This window comes from Oncorhynchus kisutch, linkage group LG12 (assembly GCF_002021735.2).
Source record: "Oncorhynchus kisutch isolate 150728-3 linkage group LG12, Okis_V2, whole genome shotgun sequence".
NCBI lineage: Eukaryota > Metazoa > Chordata > Actinopteri > Salmoniformes > Salmonidae > Oncorhynchus > Oncorhynchus kisutch.
Window position 1 is genome coordinate 14,089,614 of NC_034185.2, and position 23,830 is coordinate 14,113,443.

General features: G+C 44.7%; 1 protein-coding gene across 1 annotated transcript; it reads left to right on the forward strand.

Moving 5' to 3' along the window:
• The first annotated feature begins 681 nt into the window (after positions 1-681).
• Positions 682-18,562, forward strand: LOC109901331 (apolipoprotein B-100). Its single transcript, XM_031836933.1, has 28 exons — positions 682-802; positions 1,677-1,718; positions 1,919-2,031; positions 2,273-2,418; positions 2,566-2,713; positions 3,170-3,322; positions 3,541-3,665; positions 3,764-3,849; positions 3,934-4,375; positions 4,463-4,577; positions 4,679-4,825; positions 4,925-5,136; positions 5,254-5,449; positions 5,569-5,748; positions 5,875-6,078; positions 8,035-8,202; positions 8,325-8,530; positions 8,618-8,800; positions 8,905-9,035; positions 9,143-9,350; positions 9,450-9,622; positions 9,792-9,955; positions 10,040-10,149; positions 10,258-10,631; positions 10,749-16,787; positions 16,909-17,020; positions 17,353-17,539; positions 17,664-18,562. Exons 1-28 carry the CDS (start codon positions 748-750, stop codon positions 18,138-18,140), a joined length of 10,896 nt encoding a protein of 3,631 aa, XP_031692793.1. The 5' UTR covers positions 682-747; the 3' UTR covers positions 18,141-18,562.
• Positions 18,563-23,830: the final 5,268 nt, after the last annotated feature.

Genomic DNA, 23,830 nt, shown 5'->3' on the forward strand with positions numbered 1-23,830 from the left:
CAGCTGTGCTAACATAATTGCAAAAGGGTTTTCTAATGATCAATTAGCCTTTTAAATGATAAACTTGGATTAGCTAACACAATGTGCCATTGGAACACAGGAGTGGTGGTTGCTGACAATGGGCCTCTGCACCCCTATGTAGATATTCCATAAAAAAAATCATCTGTTTCCAGCTACGATAGTCATTTACAACATTAACAATGTCTACACTGTATTTCTGATCAATTTTATGTTATTTTAATGGACAAAAAATGTGCTTTTCTTTCAAAAACAAGGACATTTCTAAGTGACCCCAAACGTTTGAACAGGGGTGTATATAAAAAAGCACAGAATACAAAGAGATTGAATAAAAACAAGTTCAATGTAGCTATATACCAGTATGTACTTAAAAACATAGGGATTATGTTGTGGAAAGAAGTTGTGTGTGATTGTTGGGGGGACGAACAAACAAAATAAATGTCTTGTCACTGTATCATTATATCTGCTTAAATCTATGTGATTAACAAAAAATATATATATGACTAATGGATAACGTTTACAGATGCTTGGAATCCATGAACAGCCACTCGCCTGTGTCCCTCCAAAGGGATGGGTGGGATGGACTTTGGAGCAGGGACATCAGTACTGTCTGTGACTCCCACCAACCCCTCCCGTCTCTCGGGGTATAAAAACATTGTGCTGGGGTTTAGGAATCAGTCTCGACTGAGTACTCTCAAACCTTAAGGAAAGAGCTTCAACCAACCCATCATGGGGGATGCAAAGCTCTGCCTTTTGCTACTTCTGAGCACCCTTGCCTTGGCCTGTAAGTATCTTTCTGACCTTTCCCTGCTTCTGGAAAACGTGGTTGTTTAACTGTCTATAGAAAAGGGGTTTTGTAACACTTATCATATGTTTTAATTTGGAGAGGTGTATAGATCAACAGATGCCAAATTAATGTCAAATAAACATATTTTGTATGAAATGTTGTATGTATTGGAATGTTAATATATCACATCACAAAGTAGAAGCATCTTACATTACCCAATATCAGGGGTAGGCACCTATATTCAGCCGCAGGCCGATTTTTGTCAGAGCGGATGGTCAGGAACACAGTTATAATCATTTGTACACTGCAAATTGACCACAACTAAGGCCAAAAAGATATTGTATTTGCAAAATAAGAATACATTTTATATCTTGATTACATTGAGTCACGATCACATACCTCTCTTTTTTTTAACATTTGTGGGAATACTTGGGAACAGATTTCCTAAATTTAACAATTTTTTCTCTGAATTCCTGTTGATTTTACAGGCTTTTAAGACAAAACAAAACAACAACAATTTAACAAAAAAACTTTGGGGGCCAAAAGTAATCCCTCACTGTTGCCACCCCCCTGCCCTATATAACCCTTTCCAACTTTCCTCATCTTCTGCCCCTCTTCCCAATCCCAACATTTTACACCACAAATTTAAGAAAGATGTATTACATTCTTTTACAGAAATGTGCATCAAGTATTGTACATTTTAAAGATTAAAGGGGTGGTAGCACATTGGAATTGTCTGCTTTTATTAACATGATCAGGCCAATATCTCCTTTAACATTTTTCATAGACTAATAAGCAAGACAGTCGCTAGTCACATTTTCAAATTCATTGTATTTCAAAAGACACGTACTTATGCATCTTTCCCTTGCAGATGCCCAAGACAATGCTGAAGAAGAAAATCCCACATGCTTACGTAAGTGAAGAATCACAAAGGCTTTGTTTTAGCTCTGACAGAAAGCAGGCTATTTATTGCCCTCGGACGCACACCCACAATTACTACCAAGATCAATAAAGAGTCCAATTCTATGTGTTAAGCAGTAGTAGATGAGCTTGTTTGGAATATAATTAACTATCTGTGTTAACTTCGCAATATATTTATGTCCTCCACCCTAGTGGCAAAAAGGTATAAGAGCCTTCACAAATATGAATACCAATATGAAGCAGAGTCCCTGAATGCCGTGAATGGAGCTTCCAACCTCAGGAACGGACCAAAGGCCTCTTGCAAGGTAAGCCCATCAATATTACATTAACATAAAAGTTATGCTGTGTACATACTGGTGACTCGTGAAAAAACGGAATGCCATTGTTTGCAATGAGACAACGACAGCCATTTCTAGCAAATTTGAACGCAAGCTAGCATGTTCTAGTCACATAGGGTATCCCACAAGTTCTCATGCTGTCATGCTGTCCTGTCTCCTATGTTTGCAGAATTAGTAAACATTGTGACCTCTTTGTCTCCCCCTACAGGTCGAGATTGAAGTTCCTCAGACTTGCAGCTACATCCTGCGCACCACAGGCTGTAGCTTGAGGGAGGTTGTTGATATGGACGCAGAGGGAAAACCTGTGTTCGGACCTGCCCCCGGATCTGATGCCTTTACTGCTGCCATGGAGAAGTAAGACCCCATGCTGTCACAAATGCCCTAACCCAACCCTTGTCCCCAATATTTGTTAAAAAATCCTTGTCCTCTCTTCTATTAAGCACATTGTAATTTGGATTTAACAACTGGTAACCAACCTTTCACTTCTCTCTCCCTGCTCAGACATCCTCTGAAGGTTGTGGTTGAGGGAGTGTATGATGTGAAACTGTACCCTGAGGAGGATGAGTCCGTGACCATCCTGAACATTAAGAGAGGTATCGTCTCTGCTCTTGCCGTGCCCCTGCTGGAAGAGGAGAACAACAAGAAAATGGTATGTTGATCGTGTCAGAAAACACCCTAATCATAACTATACACTTTGTATTACAGTGTAGTTTCAGTGATATGAGCAAGTAATTTCGTATTGAGTACTTTATTACTCTAATGGGTACTTTATTACTCTAATGGGTACGTTATTACTAACAGTGTGTACCTTATTACTCCATATTATTCAATACAATTGGAAACTACCTGGTAAACAATGGTACATATTGGTGCTTGTTTTAGTGAATCCAAGAAAGAAAAATGTAATTATTGTGTAATAAAGCAGTAATAAATGATGCAGTACTGTTGGCACGCCGACGTGATGCACTACAAGGTACAAGACTAGCAAAGAAAATTATGTTCATGGCTCTGCAGAGAGCAATTTCTCACATTCAGTTTTTCAGAAAACATAAATCAGTATTTATAGTTATTCAAATATGTCAAGGATCATTGACTTTCCCCTCAGCCCACCATCCACGGCATGTGCAAGACCAACTACAAAGTCAACGCTATGGAGGACATCGCTACTGACATCACTCTCAATAGGGACTTGTCCCAATGTGACCACTTCATCCCCCAGAGGGACCACACCAGCCCCCTGGCCCTCATCTCTGGCATGGTAAGACTGCAAGACAGTAAAAGATGCTGGTTAGATTCTGAAATACACCCTAAATCATTTATTACTCCTAATTCACTTTTTAACTCCTTTCCAAAAACCCTTCAAAGTACTTATCTTTCGCTGCTCCAGTAGCTGAAATGACAACTAATATTACTCCTAATTCACTTTTTAACTCCATTCCAAGAAAACCTAAACAATAATAATTTCTCCTCCTACAGCACTATCCTCTTGCTCAGCTGATCAGAAGCTCCCAGACCTGCAACTACAAGTTTGACAATGACAAGAAGCACATGATCTCTGGTGCCTGCACTGAGAACCACATCCTGGTGCCTTTCTCTCACAAGTGTGTAAAACATTATGCCTATAATGTTTTATGAAATATGCACCTGCAATGTTAAGAGATGTTGCATAAGTCTTTATCATCTCTTTGGCTTTCCACAGGGGAGAGTATGGAGTTACCAACGTTGGCAAGCAGTTCCTGACTCTGCTGGAGGTTTCCACATACAATGAGAGAGTTTTTGACCACAGTAAGTATCCCTTACATTGCATTCTAATTATGAAGATGATTGAAAAAGGATTTCAGTGTCAAAACTGACTTTATCTTCCTGCAGATGTGGCCAACCTTAAGGGTCTGCCAATGGAGGCTGCTGAGGACAAGAGCGTTGTTCAGGACAAGGATGCTCCTCTGGCTGTCCTGAGGGAACTGGCCACTCTGTCCAACGGTGAGAAGAGAGCCCACCTCTTCCAGCAGCTTGTGAGCATGGTCCGTGGAATGAAGGCTGAGACCCTGAGCCCTGCTATCCCCGAGGCACTGAAGATATCCGGACCCCTGACCTACCAGGTTCTGGCCCAGTGCGGTACCCCCGAGTGCAGCAGTGCCATCATGCAGATCCTCAGGACCTTTGACAACTCTGCCTTTGAGGTTGATGCCATCGTGTTCGCTATGGGACTGGTCCCCAACCCCTCTGCCCTCCTGGTCAACGACATGCTGGCTATGGCACGGTACAAGCAGAGCAAGCCCATCCTGTATGCCCTGAGCAATGTTGTCAAGAGGTAAACAAACATTTTAAAGCAACATATTTTCTAAATGGAACTAAGCAGATGCAGACAATGAAATTCTGACAATGTGTTCCTCATCAGGTTCTACAAGGCCGAGGGCAAAGTGACCCCTGAGATCGAGGCTGTGGCTGAGTTTGCTGTTGCCCAGCTGGGTGACTGCACCGGTGACAATGAGCATAACTTCCTGGTCCTGAGGGTGAGTGTTCCATTGCTCCTCTTAGCTTTTTCAGATTTACTCACACAGCAAGCAACAATTTGAATCAGAATAATTAATGTTTCCTTCTTTCTGCTCCCCAGGTTATTGGTAACATGGCTGCAGCCATGGGAGCCGCCAGTCCTGCCCTGAAGTCTGCTGTGATCCAGTGTGTAAACGAGCCCGCCACTTCCCTGGAAGTCCAACAGGCTGCCATTCAGGCATTCAGACAGACCCCTGTCCCTGAGGAGGTAACTCACTCTTATCCTATTAGCTTTAAATATATATATATGGAAACCATAAATTCTTTGTCCATTGCAGTACTGTTATACACATTCTCCTGTTTACAGGGCAGAGAGGTGCTCATGCAGGTTCTTTTGAATGGTGCTAGCCCCCTGCAGAAGCGCGTTGCTGCCTACCTGGTGCTGATGAAGGACCCCCAGCCTGCTGAACTAGCTCAGCTGGCCGCCGCTCTGCCCATCGAAGAAGACCAGCAGGCCAAGAGCTTTGTCATCTCCCACCTGACTAACATACTGGCATCCACAGCAGCGGAGACCCAGGAGTACGTGAGAGATATCATCTGCAGTATTTACTGCCTCAGCTAACAGAAATAATCTGTTCGGTTGTTCCCTCCTCATCATAGGTCTGACCATGTAATAAATTATTCCATCCATTACAGGCTGAGACAGAAGATTCTTGATGCCCTGCAGGACAATGAGGTTGGAATTGTCATGGATCCCACCAAGTTCTCCCGCAACTACATGATTGGATCTGTGCAAGGAAATATGCTCTTTGAGGGCACCAGCTATCTGCCCAAGGAAGTCATGCTGGAGATGACTCTGAAGGCCTTTGGCTACAATGTGGACATGGTGGAGGTAAAAAATTATATTTAAGTTGTTTCCCTAAGCCTTTTATAGAGATTATGTTTGTTTTTTACAGAATATACACTTATTTTTCTATCAGTCTCATGTTGAACATTCTCTTCACTTGTAAGGTTGGCATGGAAGGCAAAGGACTTGAGCCAACTGTTGAGGCTTTGTTCGGAGAGAACGGATTCTTCCCTGACACGGTTCTAAAGGCCGTCTACTTCGTTTCTGACAAGATGCCCCTGCAGGTCAATGAGGTCATGAAGAGGATGATGCCCGCTCTGAAGAAAGACAGAATGAAGAGACAGGTATTCAAAACCATACTACTTCTTCCTCTTTCCTTACAAAACATTTTAATTAGTGTGATTTTAATCCTAGTTATTTAATTGTAGCATGAGCTAACTGTCTCTTTCCTTGAAAAAAATATTCTGCAGGCTTCCCAGAACATCGTGAGAGAAATCGGCCGCAACCTCAACAGACTGATCAGGGATCTGAAGGCTCAGGAGTCCCCTGAGGCTATGATTTACCTGAGACTGCTGGGAAACGAACTTGGATACCTGAAGACCAATGAGATAGAGGAGATGGCCTACTCTGCTGGTCTGATGATTGACAACGTACTCAAGATGTTCCCCACAGATGTATGTACAAGATACATTAAAGTGCAACACTATCAATTCACATAGACATTAAAGATAGTTTTTGAGTCTATAGGTTAATCAATCAATCAATCAAATATATTTATAAAGCCCTTTTTACATCAGCCGATGTCACAAAGTGCTGTTCAGAAACCCAGCCTAAACCCTAAACAGCAAACAATGCAGATGCAAATATCACTGTCCCAATACTTCTGGAACTCACCGTATATAAGGGGAGCATAGCGGTCACATAATGGAGTCAAAGTAGCACAACAAACAAGTAGCACAACATTGTGTACAGTCCTCAAATACTGTGGGTGTTGAAAACTAGAAAAATCTCTTGCTTTCATGCCACGAGTGTTTAATAATTGACCAATCTGTCAGACTAACCAGTGACGTTATCAATAACAACACAAGGTAAGAGAAGACCACCTTCATCAAGTTTGACTCTCAACCAGGGAGGGAGTGTCTCTACTTTAAGTCTGGAGTCTAGTTCAGTCAGAATAGAACAGTGCTGGTCATATGGATGGATGAAAATGTGAGGAGGGTTGAGAATTCATCTGACAAGAATGACATTTAATGATCAAAAATGTAAATTACCCTAACTCTGAAATCTACAGTTGAAGTCGGAAGTTTTTTAAACCACTCCACACATTTCTTGTTAACAAACTATAGTTTGGCAAGTCGGTGACGACATCTACTTTGTGCATGACACAAGTAATTTTTCCAACAATTGTTTACAGACAGATTATTTAACTTATAATTCACTGTATCACAATTCCAGTGGGTCAGAAGGTTGCATACACTAAGTTGGCTGTGCCTTTAAACAGCTTGGAAAATTCACGAAAATTATGTCATGGCTTTAGAAGCTTCTGATAGGCTAATTTACATAATTTGAGTCAATTGGAGGTGTACCTGTGTATCTATTTCAAGGCCTACCTTCAAACTCAGTGCCTCTTTGCCTGACATCATGGGAAAATCAAAAGAAATCAGCCAACACCTCAAAAAAAATTGTAGACCTCCACAAGTCTGGTTCATCCTTGGGAGCAATTTCCAAACGCCTGAAGGTACCACGTTAATCTGTACAAACAATAGTAACAAACAATAGTACGTAAGTATAAACACCATGCGACCAATCAGCCGTCAATCCGCTCAAGAAAGACGTGTTTTGTCTCCTAGAGATGAAGGTACTTTGGTGCGAAAAGTGCAAATCAGTCCCAGAACAACAGCAAAGGACCTTGTGAAGATGCTTGAGGGAACAGGTGCAAACGTATCTATATCCACAGTAAAACAAGTCCTATACCGACATAACCTGAAAGGCCGCTCAGCAAGGAAGAAGCCACTGCTCCAAAACCGCCATAAAAAAGCCAGACTACAGTTTGCAACTGCACATGGGGACAAATGTGGCAACATCTCAAGACATCAGTCAGGAAGTTAAAGCTTGGTCGCAAAATGGGTCTTCCAAATGGATAATGACCCCAAGCATACTTCCAAAGTTGTGGCAAAATAGCTTAAGGACAACAAAGTCAAGGTATTGGAGTGGCCATCACAAAGCCCTGACCTCAATCCTATAGAACATTTGTGGGCAGAACTGAAAAAGCATGTGCGAGCAAGGAGGCCTACAAACCTGACTCAGTTACACCAGCTCTGTCAGGAGGAATGGGACCAAACTTATTGTGGGAAGCTTGTGGAAGGATACCCAAAACTTTTGACCCAAGTTGATCAATTTAAAGGAAATGCTACCAAATACTAATTGAGTGTATGTAAACTTCTGACCCACAGGAAATAAATAATAAATCATTCTCTCTACTATTATTCTGACATTTCACATTCTTAAAATAAAGTGGTGATCCTAACTGACCTAAAACAGGGAATTTGTCAGGAATTATGAAAAATGTAGTTTAAACGTATTTGGCTAAGGTGATTCAACTTCCGACTTCAACTGTACATGTTCCACAGCTGATGAAGGGACTGATGACCAACGCTGACAATGAAGTCTTCGCCCATTACATCTTCATGGATAACGAATTCTTCCTGCCAACTGCCACTGGTGTGCCACTGAAGATTGCCCTGTCTGGTACCTTCACCCCTGGCATCAAGGGAGGACTGCACATTACACCCGACATGGTAAACTTTTATATTTATTTTCACTGATCTGTTTCTATTTGTAGTAACCCTAATACATGTGACGTCGGTCAGTCTTTTTTGCATATCTATATAATATACTTGGACGGATCCCTTTCCCACAGAGCGAGGTCTCCTTCATGCCCTCTGCTGGAATTGAGTTTGTGGCCCGGGTTGGTTCCCACATTCCTGAGTACCTTCTCTCTGGCCTGGAGATGCACACCAGCCTATACCACGAGAGTGGGCTCAGCGCTAAGCTCGTCATGGCTGACAAACAGGTCAAGCTGACCATCCCTGCTCCTCAGGGTCCTACCAAGCTCATCAGCATCACGTAAGTGTCAGAGTATCATTTAGATAATACCTGATGACCAATATCTATCAGAGCCTAAACATTTCCTTTCCACGACCCCTATTATAGCAACAAGCTGTTCGAAGTGACCTCTGCTGGAATGAAACCCATCCCGTCTCTGGTAGAGGACAGAATTGATGTGTCTGAGTGCACTCCATTCTTAGCTGGTATGAAGTACTGCACCACCCTTCAGTACTCTGATGCTAGCTCCCATGACACTGCACCCTACTTCCCCTTTACCGGAGATAGCAAGTAAGTACTAGTTCTATGCAAATACATTTGAACATGCTCCATTTATGTTTTCCTATTTTCAGGTAGAAATTGCCATAACTTTTGGAAATTAAACAATTATTTAGGCTTGCTGTGGAGCTCCACCCCACTGGGGATGTCACTGAATACACGGCCACCATCGGCTACGAACTTCTCAGGGAGGGAGAAGAGGGTGGTCAGAAAGTTGACACTGTAAAGGTGGTCCTGAAGGCAGAAGGTATAGCTAAGTTACAAAATCCCTCTTTTAGAGTAAAACAGTCCTTCCATTTCTAACGTACAACCTTTTCCTTCGTGACTAACTTATTCAGTTTATCCTGGACACAGGTGCTGACCCCACAGCCACAGCCACTGTGAAGTACAACAGGAGGAAGAATGTCCTCACCACCGACATCCAGATCCCTGACTTTGACTTGGAGGCCGGAATCAGACTGGGCGTTGTTGATGGCAACACCAAGGGCAAAGGAATACACTCCATCTCCATTGACCTCATCAACAAGAACATCCCTCAGCTGTCGCTGGTTGGGCGCGCTAAGTAAGCTGACAATGCTACCCCACAAAGTACTTCCCTGTTTTGGTTTCTTCTGTTTTTCCTTTCTTCCAAATTCCAACTGACTAATGGTTTTCTTTGCAGAATTGAGCCCATGAAGGATGCTATGCTGCAGGTGCAGCTGCTTGTCCCTTCAATCAAGGCTGACGCCACAGTTACAGCCAACGTGAAGCGTGGTGAGGAACTGGAACTTGAGCTTGAGTGTGACATCAAGCTCCCAGAGACCACCTCAGTGCAAAAGATCACCCTAAAATATGGTATTCAGGCTTTCAATATCGACCAACCTTTGTACGATAAATTGTTTAGCTTCTTGATCAACTTTAACTGTACGTTTCTGAGAGCTTTGCCAGGCTTTAAATGTCAAGTATCCATGGGAAAGTCATTAAAATTTCACTTAATTTACAATGAATTTCTCCTACTATGTAGATGACGAGAAGATTGTGGCTGAGGTCAAATCTGACATGAACTCTGAGATCCAGAACATCCTCCCTCATGCTGAGGCATTCCAGAAGATGGTCAGTGATGTTCTTGATCAGCAGGTGGGCCAGACTGACATGAAGGTCCGTCACATCCTCACCAAGTCTGTGGAGGTAATACTTAAAAAAAATACTTATCATCTGATCACTATTTTGTCCACTCTGAACTTAATATATGACTATATATTTATATTACAGGCAACCAACAACTACCTGGAGAAATATGCTGCTGATATCCCATACATGCAGAACCCGAGAGTCCCTGAGATGCCGGAGTTGACTCTGCCTGAGAAACTGTTCCTGAATGCGTAAGTTACATCAATCAACTACCATAAGAATCATTTTCTATCAATACATTAACAGATTTTTTTTAATTCCATGATTAATTAATGATTAAATATAATTTTCTTAAACAGTGAGGCCACAGCTGCTTACCACTTCAACAATGAGCGTATCTTCATCACAATTCCCCTGCCTCTTGGTGGAAAATCATCTGAGGAGCTGAACTTCCCAGCTGCACTGACCACACCACACCTGGCTCTGCCCCTGCTTGGACTGGACATTGCATCCATGGAGATCCCGATCCCTGAGCTTTTCATCCCGGAGACCCTTGATGTGTTTGTGCCCCTCTTTGGAAAAGCTCAGCTGTCCACAAAAGTGAAGAGCAACTTCTACAACTTGGAGGGCTCAGTGTCTGCTGGCAAAGATGCCGCTGAGACACCAAGCTATTCTGCCAAGTTTGATGTGACAGGCAGCTGCTCAATGGAACTCCTGTGCATCAAGATTGAAGGTAGTGCTCCACCTCCAGACATTTTCTAATGCCTTTGTAAATAATAGAGAATTACACCATCTGGAACATGATTAGTTGTGCAATAATCAATCATTGTTCCTTCTGTGTTGTAAATAGGATCTGGATTGCTTGCCACCACTCCTGCTGATTCCATCAAGGCCCATGTGAAGACCTCCGTGAGCCACAAGCTCATTGATGCCAGCATTAGCATAAGGGAAGTAGGCACTGTTACAGACAACAAGATCAATGTGAAATCCAGCAGTAAAATCGAAGCAACAAGCCCCATGGGTCTGAGCGTAAACCTAGAGCACACCGGCCAAGTTGGCTTCAATACTGAAGCGCCAATACTGGCTCCAACACTGAAGATCTCTGGTGATAGCAACTTGGAGGGAACAGTCAAAGCAGGACCTGTCTATGGCACCACAATCACCACCCAGTCTTTTACCATCTTCCCATTCAGACCAGAGGCAAAGATTGATTCTTCCCTGAAAATTGATTCAACCATTCTTATGGCCCAGAACACCATTGCTGCATCGTTTGCCAATGGTGAGCTGTCTGTTGTGTCTAACACGAATGCATTTGAAGACATCCTGACCCATGCTGCTGAACTTGCCTTCAAGGATAACCAGCTGTCCCTGAAATGTGACACCAATGCCCTTGCCCTTGGCATGAATATCCACAACCAGGTTGAGGGTTCTGTTGGCTCTGGAGCAGTCACAATCAAGATGGAGACCAACACTGAATACTCAACGAATCGCATATACTCTCTTCTCACTGGCTCCCTGGATGTCAATGGCCTGGCTGTGAACAGTGATGCCACTGTAAAGCTGCTTGAGAACAAAGCTGCACACAAAGCTACCCTGACAATGAACAAGGATGGACTGGCCACAAGCGGAACAACCACCCTGCAGGGCCCATTCACCATGGAGAACACCTTCAATGGTGGAATTGATGCCTCCAAGGCTACTCTGTCCATTGAGACCAAGAGTGCATTGAATTACATGAAGGTTGAGAATGCCAACTCACTCACCATCACTCTCTCCACCCTTGCCTTCACCTCAAAGGCTGAGGCCATCGTCAGCGAGAGCACTTCCTATGCACATGACATCACCATTGACCTGCAGGACTACACTGCCTCTGTAAATGTGAACAATAACCTGAAACTGCTGGGAGCCAACCTAGTCAACGAGGCTCAGCTAAAGGCAGTGGTCTACAAAATTGACTTTACTGGAAGCCTGAAGGCGGCCTATGGTGAGGAAGAGCTCAAACACACCTATGAGATCAACTATGCAGACTTGACAGCTAATGCTAAGTGCAGCACTACTGGAAAGCTCCTCGGTGCTCACATGAGCCACAACACTGAGCTTGAAATTGTTGGCCTTGCTGCAAGGATCCAAAATGATGCCCGCTTCAACTCCCAGCCTTTCCGCTTCGACAACACCATCCGTGCCAGCATTATTCCCTTCGACTTCAATCTTGACGCCATCTTCAATGCTGATGGTGACCTGATCTTTTATGGCAAGCAGAGCGCTCAGCTCTATGGAAAGTTCCTTCTTAAAGCACAGCCCCTGGCTTTTGTCAGCTCTCATGAATGCAGAGCCTCCATCACTCAGAAGCTGTACAATGGCTTCTCCCTGGAGACCACACTGGACCACAAGATAGACACACTTTTGACTCCCCAGGAGCAGAAAGCCACACTCAGGGTGAAGTCCAAGGTGAACAACCATGCCCTCAATCAGGAAGTGAGTGCCTACAACAATGATGAAAGGCTTGGACTGGAGCTGTCTACAACCCTCCTCACCGGCCTCCTGAACATAGCTGCCAGTGAAGAGCAGGAATTCACCATTTCTGGTTTCCTGAAGTATGATAAGAACACTGACAGTCACTTGATTAACCTGCCCTTCCTTGAAAGTTTGCCTGCCATCCTGGAAAACATCAAGATCACTATTGTTAACATGGCAGAGGAACTGCAGAATTACATTAACAGTGAAGAGATCAAGGCTAAGCTTGAGGCTCTGCCACAGCATGTGAGTGACTTTGTTACCAAACTGAATCTTGAAGGCAAGGCTGTCCAGCTCAAACAGGACCTGATTACCCTCACCCAGGTGTATGCCATCTCTCTGGAAGACCTAGAGGCCTTTCTGGTGAACCTCAAGACAGCTTTCGAAAAACTGCTTATTGATCTGTCATCCCGCATTCAGGGAATTGTTGATGTTACCATGGATATGATTGCGAGTGGCATCCTGTCTGAAACTGTCATCCATAGGCTCAACCAGGAGCTGAATGCCATCAACAAGGAGTATGAATTAACTACAATTATCATAGCTGTCATTGATGCCATTGAAGAGCTGATCAAGCAGATTGACATGCAGAAACTGAAGGACAGCAGCATTGCACTCCTGCACGACATTGATGCCCAGTTTGAAATCAAAGCTAAGCTTGAAAATGCAGTGAGTGAATTGAAGCAGTTCATTGAGAACTTTGACAGAACCCAATTTGTTGAGGATCTGAGGAACTACATTACCTCGCTCAACTTGGAAGCTTATGTTGAGCAGATGATAGATCAGTTTCAGCAAGATTGGCAAAGATTCAGCAAGGCTATTGAGCCTGTCAAGGCAGTGATTCAGGATTTTGACATCTTTGGTAAGTTGAATGCTTTCCATGCCAAGTTGACAGAACTGATTGTCAAATATGATGTTAACAAGAAGGTTGAAGCAGTCCTGGAGAAGGTTGTGGACCTCATTAAGCAATTCAAAATTGGTGAAACAATTCAGGTCCTTGTTAACAATCTGAAGGCCATCGATATCCCAGAGAAGGTAATGCAGATGCTGGAGGAAACAATCAACTACTTGAAAGCTACTGAGATCAAACAGGTGATTGACCAGCTGAACGAGTATCTCGACTGTGTTATCCAGAAGCTGAAGTCATTTGATTACAATGCCTATGTGGATGAAGTCAACCAGATAATTGCTGAATACACTGCTCATGTAAACGAGCTAATCAGGGCACTTGAGATCCCACAGAAACTTCAGGCTTCAAGAGAGTTTGTCAACTTTGTTGTGTCATCTGCACTTAACTTCATTGAACATCTTAGGGAAATCAAGGTTGCAGACATGATCAAAACAGTGAAGGACATAGCTGACCTTGCCATCCTTAATGACCTTAAGCCAATTTCGGACAGCCTGAAGCAGAGAATCACTGATATGGACCTCAGAAATGATATAATCTCATTCCTGCATCAGCTGAGTGAACAGTACACCATGGTTACCACCGTCATCAATGAGGTGTTCGGCAATGTGTTTGAGGTGATCCAGAAGTTTGCTGGTGAACAACAAATTGTCAGCGAGGTCAAGCAGATAATTGAGGGAGTTGTTACTGGACTGAAGACAGCTGAGCTGGACTTCCCTTCATTCACCATCCCTCTCACTGACCTGGTCATACCCTCCATGAAGATCAGCCTGGAGAAGCTTCAGGAGATTGAAATTCCAACACAGCTGGATATCCCTGAGTTCACTATCCTGGGTTTCCACACAGTGCCAGCCACCACTGTTTCCTTTGATGATATCAAGCAGAAGGTCATAGAGCTCATCGACTTCATTGTCAACTTTGAGATCCAGATGCTTGATTTGGATGCTTTCTTTGGAGACCTGACCATGAGCTACCTGCCAACCCTACCTGACATTACTCTCCCAGAGATCACATTCCCCGAGTTCTCCTTCCCTGCCCTCCCTAAGGTGGCCGCAGAGAAGCTCCTAGAGATTCCAACTCTCCAGATCCCTGAGATCAAGCTCCCTGCCATCCCCAGTGAGATCAGTGTCCCTTGTTTTGGCAAGCTCTATGGTGAGATCAGTGTCATCACCCCAGTCTACAGCATCAGGAGCTCTGCTGAGCTTTGGAACAACACTGAAAATGAGATGACTCCTCAGTTCACTGCTCTCCTGGCCACCCAGGCCACATCACCCAGTATTGAGATCCTCAATTTCAACCTGAACTCCAGTGTTCGTGTTGCCATCCCCAAAATGAGACGCATGATTGTTGCAGAGACCCTTAAGTTCATTCACAATGCACTTGCAGTTGAACATCAGGCATCAGTGATCATCTATGGATTTTCATCCCAGGCCTCAGCTAAGACCACAGTCAAGGCAACCACTGCACACTACACGGCTGACATTGTCAATAATGCATTCTTTGCTATGGAGGGTGGAATATCTGCCTCTATGGACACCACCTACAACCACCAGATCAATATCCCAATCGTTGGCTTCACCAATGGAGCCTCTGTGACCCAAAAGGTTGTTGCCCGCCTGGAGGACACAACAATCACTCTGAACGTTGGAAATGATGGTGCTATGAAGTTCAACTTTCACGAGGGCACACACAAGTGTGACCTTCACTTCGCCATCAGTCCCAGCACTGCTAAGCTGACAATCTCCGCTGACACCGACACTGTCCTTCTGAAGATGAAGCAGACCTTGAATGCTGATGCAGTCATGTACCGTCACATCACATTTGATGCCCGGTTTGAAGCAGAAGGCCCAGAGGTCAAGAACAGCCTTCTGGTGGCATCTGGAAATGCTGACTATGGATATTTGAAAATTGAACTGAAGGCAAACCATGACACAGAGCTTGTTGGAGATCTCAGTGGAATCCTGTCCAACTCACTCAACATTGTGATTAATCCAAGTGAGGTTGTCTTTGACTTCCAGAACAAGGGAAACACAAAGCTACGCTTCAACGAGGCACTGGTGGCCAAGATTGATCTCCAGAATGACTACTCTGCCATCATCAAGCCTGAAGCTCAACAGATCAACACTGTGGCTCTTGCCCGTTTCAACCAGTACAAATACTCCTACAACTTCACTATTGACAACAACAAAAAGGAGGCTGGTATATTTGCTACTGTCAACAGTGAGGCTAATCTTGAATTCTTGACAACCCCTATCAGCATCCCTGAGATTGAGCTATCCTTCCTTAACATGCGCATCCCAGCCATCAATGATATGAACCTATATGAGCATACTGGCTTGAAGAACATCTTGACCACCACTGAGCAGTCTCTTGATGTTGATTCCAAGATCCTGTACCAGAAGGGTCAGTTTTACTCTCTGGGCAACCTGCTAACCGAACTCTCCCTGAAGTCACCCATCTTCAATCTGAATGCCAATGCTGGACTTTACACTGAGGACGACGTTGTGTTCCGTCTCGGAGCTACCACAGCCTCCGTATTTGAATCTCTTAAGGTCAAGCTTGATGGCACCAGCAGCCTGACCACCAAAAGAGGACTTAAGCTGGCCACATCCCTGTCTCTGGAGAATCACCACATTGAGGGAAACCATGACAGCACAATCAGCCTGAACACTGACAACCTGGAAGCTGCGATGTCTGTGGCTACCGGTGCAAAGATTGCTCTGCCCATCTTGAATCTGGAAGCTAGCCAGCAACTTGTTGCAGACACCAAGACCAAGCCAAATGCTGCCTCTACATTGAAGCTGAAAGGTGATTTCAACCTTCCCCTTATCAAAACAATTGGCAAGGCAGAGGCTGACCACAGCCTGAAGCTAGAGGGAACCCTTGAGTACATCTCCGTGGAGTCATCCATCAAGGGCAACATTGATGGCACAATCCTGGAATACAATGCTGTTTTGGAAGCTCTGCACAATGAAGCTAACATCTACCTGAATGCTGATGGCCTACGTTCCACCTCAAAGATCATTGCCAATGCTAAACTCAGCAACGGTGAGACAATTGTCCTGGAGATGGATGTGGACGAGAGCCTGGCTGTTGAGGCATCCGTGAGCCGTGTGTATGCAGTGCTGAAATGTATGAACACCAATAAGGCCAATGTGATTACTTTCAACACCAATGGAAAGCATGTAGCCCATGCTACCATTGACTTTGCACCATTGACATCACTGACTGCTGATGTTGAGATTGACATGTTTCAACCAAGCAACATGGGTGACATTTCCCTCTTTGAGAAGACTGCTGTCGAGCTGACATGTACCAAGCAGAAGATCTCTACCACCGCCAAGATTGCTACTCCTGTGTACACCACAGATATGGTAGCTGAGTTGGAGGGTGATTCCCCTGTCTTCAAAGCCACACTCAAGTCATCTGCTACCTCTGCCATTGTTCTCCTGGACTATGACATGGATGGTAAATTTCTTAGAAGTTGGCATTATTTTTAAGTAATATCTGAAAAACTAATCATATTGTCACCGATCTTTTACTGTAAATTGTTATTCAAATGATTTGTAACTCTAACTACTTTCAACAGCTTCCATCAAAGCAAATGTTGAGAATGAAGCCCTGGGCTTGACTGGCAAGATTACCCTGACCCATGCTGACCTGACCATGGACATTCAGAATGTGATTACCCAGGCTATGAGGTAATACTTTATTTTTAACAGACCCCTTCTCAATGTATAATACCCATTGGAAGATTATTTAGTCTCACAATGTTAATCAAAATAACAGACATTATGTAGATTTGAAGATATTTCAATATCAGTTAACACAGTTGGCTTTATTTGATTTGTGAATACCCGGAAGAAACGCCAAGATGAGGGAAGGTACATTTTATAAAAAGTATCTTAACTTCCTTATCTCTGTCTGAGATAAAACAAAGGCTGAGCTTTACTTTTAGAACTACCTTAACCACACAAGTATAAATTAAGATGGAATGTGAATATGCTTGTCATGTTTTTCCTCAACTTCTTAGTGTCTCCCGCCACACCCTGAATGTGGACATCACGAGCCCAACCTTCACTGATGTGAACTTCCGCTATGCTGCCCGCAGAGATGGAGTCAGTGCTTCCATCTCTACTCCATCCACTGGGTTATTGGGTCTTGAACTCCAGGGCAGGAAACCATCTGAGCTGAGCGCTAGACTCTACAGCCGTTATGCTGTGAGTTTCTTTCATATTTTAAAATATTTATTGTGCGCCTATTTACACGTCAGATACATGTCACCCTATTGTTCAAGTATTTAGAAATTGTTATTTACTCTTGTGTTTTTCCTATATCCAACAGTCTGCCCCAGAGGTTGATGTTGACATCTTGGTCATCAGAGTTACTTCCAATGACGCCGATAATCTAAAACTACAGGTTGCCAACAACAAGGAGGCCCTCCATGACATGCTCCTGGGCCTGAAGGAGAGACTCCCTGCCATCACATTCACCCTGGAGAGCTTCGCAGACCGGTTCGAGATCATCACGCCCATCCTCACTTCAGGCGAACGCATTGACGAAGCCTTCAGTGCTGTCTGCCACCATGTTCTCCAGCTGTCATTCTTCTTCAGGGACACTGTTGCCCAGTGCAAAAAAAACGTCCAGGTCTTCCTGGATGCTGCCATTGAGTTCCTGAAGGAGACCCAGTTGAAGCTGCCTGGCTATGAGGCGATAACCACCCTGCCTTTGCTGCTCCTCAAACAGCTAACCAGTGCCATTGCCTCCATTGTTGAGCAGGCCATCCAGATGATCATTGAAAACGTGGAGTCATGGAGATGAGCATGTCTGTGGTGAACCAGCTCAATCCCCCATCACTGGTCTTCTGCAGCAGGCTTCTGATGAGGCTTTCGTGAAAGTTAGTGGAAGGCTTGAATGACCTTTCCCTTCCCCCAGAGAGATACCCACAGACTGAACCCTGAGTATATTAAACACTGCCATCTGTTAAACACATATGCTCGCTTGGGAGGGAAAAAATTGACACTTAGCCCAATAAGTGTTTATGTATTTATAGCAGTCAAGTTAACATGTACAACTTGATAAAAATATGTTGTATTATTATTTTGTGAAAATGACACCTGATGTTCCAACATGGAAATGCAATACTTTGTTGTGTTCCACTTCCCTTGTCTTTCCTATTCAAGATGTAAAGAGTGAAGTGTATCAATAAAGTCTATTATAAACTGGGTGGTTCGAGCCCCGAATGCTGATTGGCTGACAAAACATTTATTTGAACTGCTCTAAATATTTTAGTAACCTGTTTATAATAGCAATAAGGCACCTCTGGGGTTTGTGGTATATGGCCAATATATCCAGGCACTCTGCGTTGCTTTGTGTTTAAGAAGAGCCCTTAGCCGTGGTATATTGGCCCTCTGGCCTTATTGCTTAATTATACCATACAGCATGAATTATTTTTAAGTATGGTGAAAACATTATAAACCTCACTTTGTGGTATTTTGTATATTTTAGGCTTTCAAGTATGTGTTTAAACGCAGATGTTGCTCATGTTTGATTGCATTGACACACATTAGCTATATGTGGTCACTGTGTGTTTGTGTATGCTCTGTTGAAGCTCTTGAGACCGAAAGCTAATTAAATTAAATTTGTGCATTGATTCTGAGTGTGCACGCCTCCATGCACGCCTCCAACTCAATCATCAAGTTTGCGGACGACACAACAGTGGTAGGCTTGATTACCAACAACGACGAGACGGCCTACAGGGAGGAGGTGAGGGCCCTCGGAGTGTGGTGTCAGGAAAATAACCTCACTCAACGTCAACAAAACTAAGGAGATGATTGTGGACTTCAGGAAACAGCAGAGGGAACACCCCCCTATCCACATCGATGGAACAGTAGTGGAGAGGGTAGTAAGTTTTAAGTTCCTCGGCGTACACATCACAGACAAACTGAATTGGTCCACCCACACAGACAGCACATCAACCTCAGGAGGCTGAAGAAATTCGGCTTGTCACCAAAAGCACTCACAAACTTCTACAGATGCACAATCGAGAGCATCCTGTCGGGCTGTATCACCGCCTGGTACGGCAACTGCTCCGCCCACAACCGTAAGGCTCTCCAGAGGGTAGTGAGGTCTGCACAGCGCATCACCGGGGGCAAACTACCTGCCCTCCAGGACACCTACACCACCCGATGTCACAGGAAGGCCATAAAGATCATCAAGGACAACAACCACCCGAGCCACTGCCTGTTCACCCCGCTATCATCCAGAAGGCGAGGTCAGTACAGGTGCATCAAAGCTGGGACCGAGAGACTGAAAAACAGCTTCTATCTCAAGGCCATCAGACTGTTAAACAGCCACCACTAACATTGAGTGGCTGCTGCCAACACACTGACTCAACTCCAGCCACTTTAATAATGGGAATTGATGGGAAATGATGTAACATATATCACTAGCCACTTTAAACAAAGCTACCTAAAATGTTTACATACCCTACATTATTAATCTCATATGTATACGTTTATACTGTACTCTATATCTACTGCATCCTTATGTAATACATGTATCACTAGCCACTTTAAACTATGCCACTTTGTTTACATACTCATATGTATATACTGCACTCAATACCATCGACTGTATCTTGCCTATGCCGCTCTGTACCATCACTCATTCATATATCTTTATGTACATATTCTTCCCCTTACACTTGTCTATAAGGTAGTAGTTTTGGAATTGTTAGCTAGATTACTTGGTTATTACTGCATTGTCGGAACTAGAAGCACAAGCATTTCGCTACACTCGCACTAACATCTGCTAACCATGTGTATGTGACAAATAAAATTTGATTTGATGAAGTCTCAAACTTTCAACAGAGAAACATTGCTTTAAAGCAAACAATTTGTTAATGGTCTAGTTTAAGAAATATTCAAATCAAAGTTAAGCTTCTGTACACTACAGTTCAAAAGTTTGGGGTCACTTAGAAATGTCCTTGTTTATGAAAGAAAATGAACTTTTTTCTCCATTAATATAACATCAAATTGATCAGAAATACAGTTTACACATTGTTAATGTTGTAAATGACTATTGTAGCTGGAAACGGCAGATTTATGGATTTGTATTTTTTTTACCTTTATTTAACCAGGCAAGTCAGTTAAGAACAAATTCTTATTGGGTGTCACAGCAAGGACTGCAGGTGGTGCCAAATGGGAGTACCTGCCATTCATAGATTGTGGGCTCTGCATCTCGTTCCATATCTCGCCATATGAACCGGAGCAGTGTGGTGTCGGAAGACAGTAAACGAATCTGATGAAACATGGCTTTGATGTCTCCACTGATCAAATCAAATTTATTTATATATATAGCCCTTCGTACATCAGCTGATATCTCAAAGTGCTGTACAGAAACCCAGCCTAAAACCCCAAACAGCAAGTGTTTGCAGCAATGCAGGTGTAGAAGCACGGTGGCTAGGAAAAACTCCCTAGAAAGGCCAATACCTAGGAAGAAACCTAGAGAGGAACCAGGCTATGTGGGGTGGCCAGTCCTCTTCTGGCTGTGCCGGGTGGAGATTATAACAGAACATGGCCAAGATGTTCAAATGTTCATAAATGACCAGCATGGTCGAATAATAATAAGGCAGAACAGTTGAAACTGGAGCAGCAGCACAGTCAGATGGACTGGGGACAGCAAGGAGTCATCATGTCAGGTAGTCCTGGGGCATGGTCCTAGGGCTCAGGTCCTTCGAGAGAGAGAGAGAAGGAGAGAATTAGAGAACGCACACTTAGATTCACATAGGACACCGAATAGGACAGGAGAAGTACTCCAGATATAACACACTGACCCTAGCCCCCCGACACAAACTACTGCAGCATAAATACTGGAGGCTGAGACAGGAGGGGGACACCCCCGGACAGGGCCAAACAGGAAGGATATAACCCTGATGGCAGTAGAGTGCTGCCGGAACCGGAGAAGGACACCGAGCAAGGAAGGACCTAAGGTTGGTCCGGGGAGAAGACAGTCATTCAGGCTTTGACCAGCAGCTTGGAATGAACAGTTGAAGACAAGTGTATACTTCCCACCATGTTGCTGGATAACATGGTGAGGGAGATACCAGGATTCACGGAGTGTGTTTCCCTCTTCATGAGCTGTCACTTCAGTGACGTAGCCTGCCTTCACAAGGTTATGAATCTCTCGGTTATGAACTTCTGCAAGCTCAGGATTCTTCACCAGGCGTCGCTCCGTTCCACGCAGTAGTGGGAGTAAAGCCCGTGTCGTGGTTGCCAGAGGAGGATGGTTGGGCACCCGTAGCAGTGGGGTTGCATACCTGCAAACGCCATCCATTTCAGTGGTGGTGGTGCTCTTCTCCAGGAGGTCTAATGCATAGGAGTCATGTTTCGAGCGAGTGACCTCCTGTAGCTTCCGGTTGGAGAAGGTGTCCATCTTCCCGAGCATCTCAACATTCCGAAGGAGGTCAGTGGCTGCATCTGGATTGCTTCTGGTGAAGAGGACTTGCTGTGACGGTACAGCTTGGGTGGAGAGAAGTAGATGGGATGGACCTTGCACATCCCAACCCAAGGATGTATGAACAGCAATGGGCCCTCCTTCTGGTCCAGCTCGTATAGGCTCAGTCGGGGTGACGAGATGTGGGTGGTCTGACCCAATCAGGATAAGTGGCGCTACTCTGGCCAGGTTAGGAAGAGGCAATCCTCGTAGATGAGGCTATTGTTTCTGTAGAACACTTACCGGGCAGGAGTGCTCTGCGACCCATCATCTAGAACGGCGAATGTATCAATGCTTCTCCCTTCACTTTGCAGAGTGACCTTGACCACCTTCAACATGACCCTTGGAGACCGGTTCTGCTGGTCGAGGTACAGCTCCTTTGCAGCTCCTATCATGAGCATACTCTGCTCCTTCTGTGCTTGGGGAATTAGATCATGCAACACGGTGAGATGGATTTCTTTACAGCGGTTGCAGGGTTTCCTCAATGTGCAGGTCTCCGCCTTATGGCTACGGGCACACTTGTAGCATCGCTCGCCCTGAAGTGATCCAGGCCTTCAATTGAGTTTGAGTGAGCTTTTTTACTCTGGGGCATGAGCCAAGGAAGTGCCCTTTACTATTTCAATATGGGCAGTAAGGCTGGAATTTGATGTTCTTGCTCTTGAGAGGGGTCTTCTTCCCGGGTTCCTCCCCGGCCTCACTATTTAAGTACATGGTAGCGGGATTTGGCCTTTTCTGTCCCTCCTGGCGTTCAAACTCCTTCCTTCCCCCGGTGGCTATGGCTGAGATTGTGGCCTGGTGAGCGATGCTCTTCGCCTTTGCTTTCACCTCCAACCATGCGGCCAGGTCTCTGAGAGCATAGGTGCTTCTCGAGCCCTCTTTCAGGATGCCCTTATTCAAACAATGTTCAATGAAACTGTCTCTGAGGTACACTGGAAGTTTGCTAAGAAGCCTGTCCACGTTGGAGCCACATTTCAGCTCGTTCCAGTCTTCTCCTTCAACGGATTGGAGCAGCGAGGTCAGGGATTGGACAGCCAGGGAGAATTCTTGGAAGGCAGCATGGTCTCCCATTTTAATTGGAGACGTGTTCAGGATGTTGTTTAGTTCATTCTGGACTAGCTGACGTGGCTCACCATATCTCGCCTTCAGGGCATGGAGAGCAGCAGTGTATGGTGTTGCGGAGTGCATAAAGGATTGGGCCAGCCTGTATGCACTGGGAAACGGCAAATGATCCATTAGTACTTGGTATTTGTAGCGTTCTGACAGATGACTGTGAATACCCAGTAGACTCTCCAATGCCATTTCCAAAAGGACAAATTCACTCTCCTTTCCGTTTTCAAAGTATGGCAGTTTGGGTCTGGGAATTTCATAGGCTGAGGCTACTAGAAGTTTCATAATGTTGGCTCCCTCTTCTGGTTGCGTGAAGGATAAACCCAGGACTTCTGATGAGCCCACTTTGGCCTCATTGGACCAGTCCCCTACTGTCCCAGACCCACCATTTGTGGCAACCGGAATTGGGCGAGAGCCCTCCGACCTGTTGTTTGAGGACTGGCCCGGCCCTGAACGAAAGGAACAATTTGCCTTGGTTGGTAATTGGCGGAAAGGTGAAGGAGTGATGTTTTGTCCAGATGGAGGAATGCTAACTTGTGTCACTGGCATAGAGGGCGTTGGCGGAGCGGCCTGTCTCCCGTGCTCCGTGTTGGCTGTTGACCCTGTTGACCCCTGTGTGCCATGCTGTACCAGAGGGGCAGGGGGAAAGAAAGGCAGACAGGTCAGGTCCATGTGGAGGGGTGGTCACGTCAACTCCCTGTTCGAATTCCCTTTCCTGTAGAGCTCTACGGGCCTGCACATCCAATTGGTGACATCGTTCATCAGCCTGTCGTTCCTCCTCAATCTGACGCTCAATTTCTTCCAAAGCTAATAGTTTCATCCTCTCTTGTAGGACAGCGGTCTGTGAATCGCTGAGGGCTAGTGAATGGCGGCTGCCATGGCCACTTCCAAAGGGTATGCACTGGTCG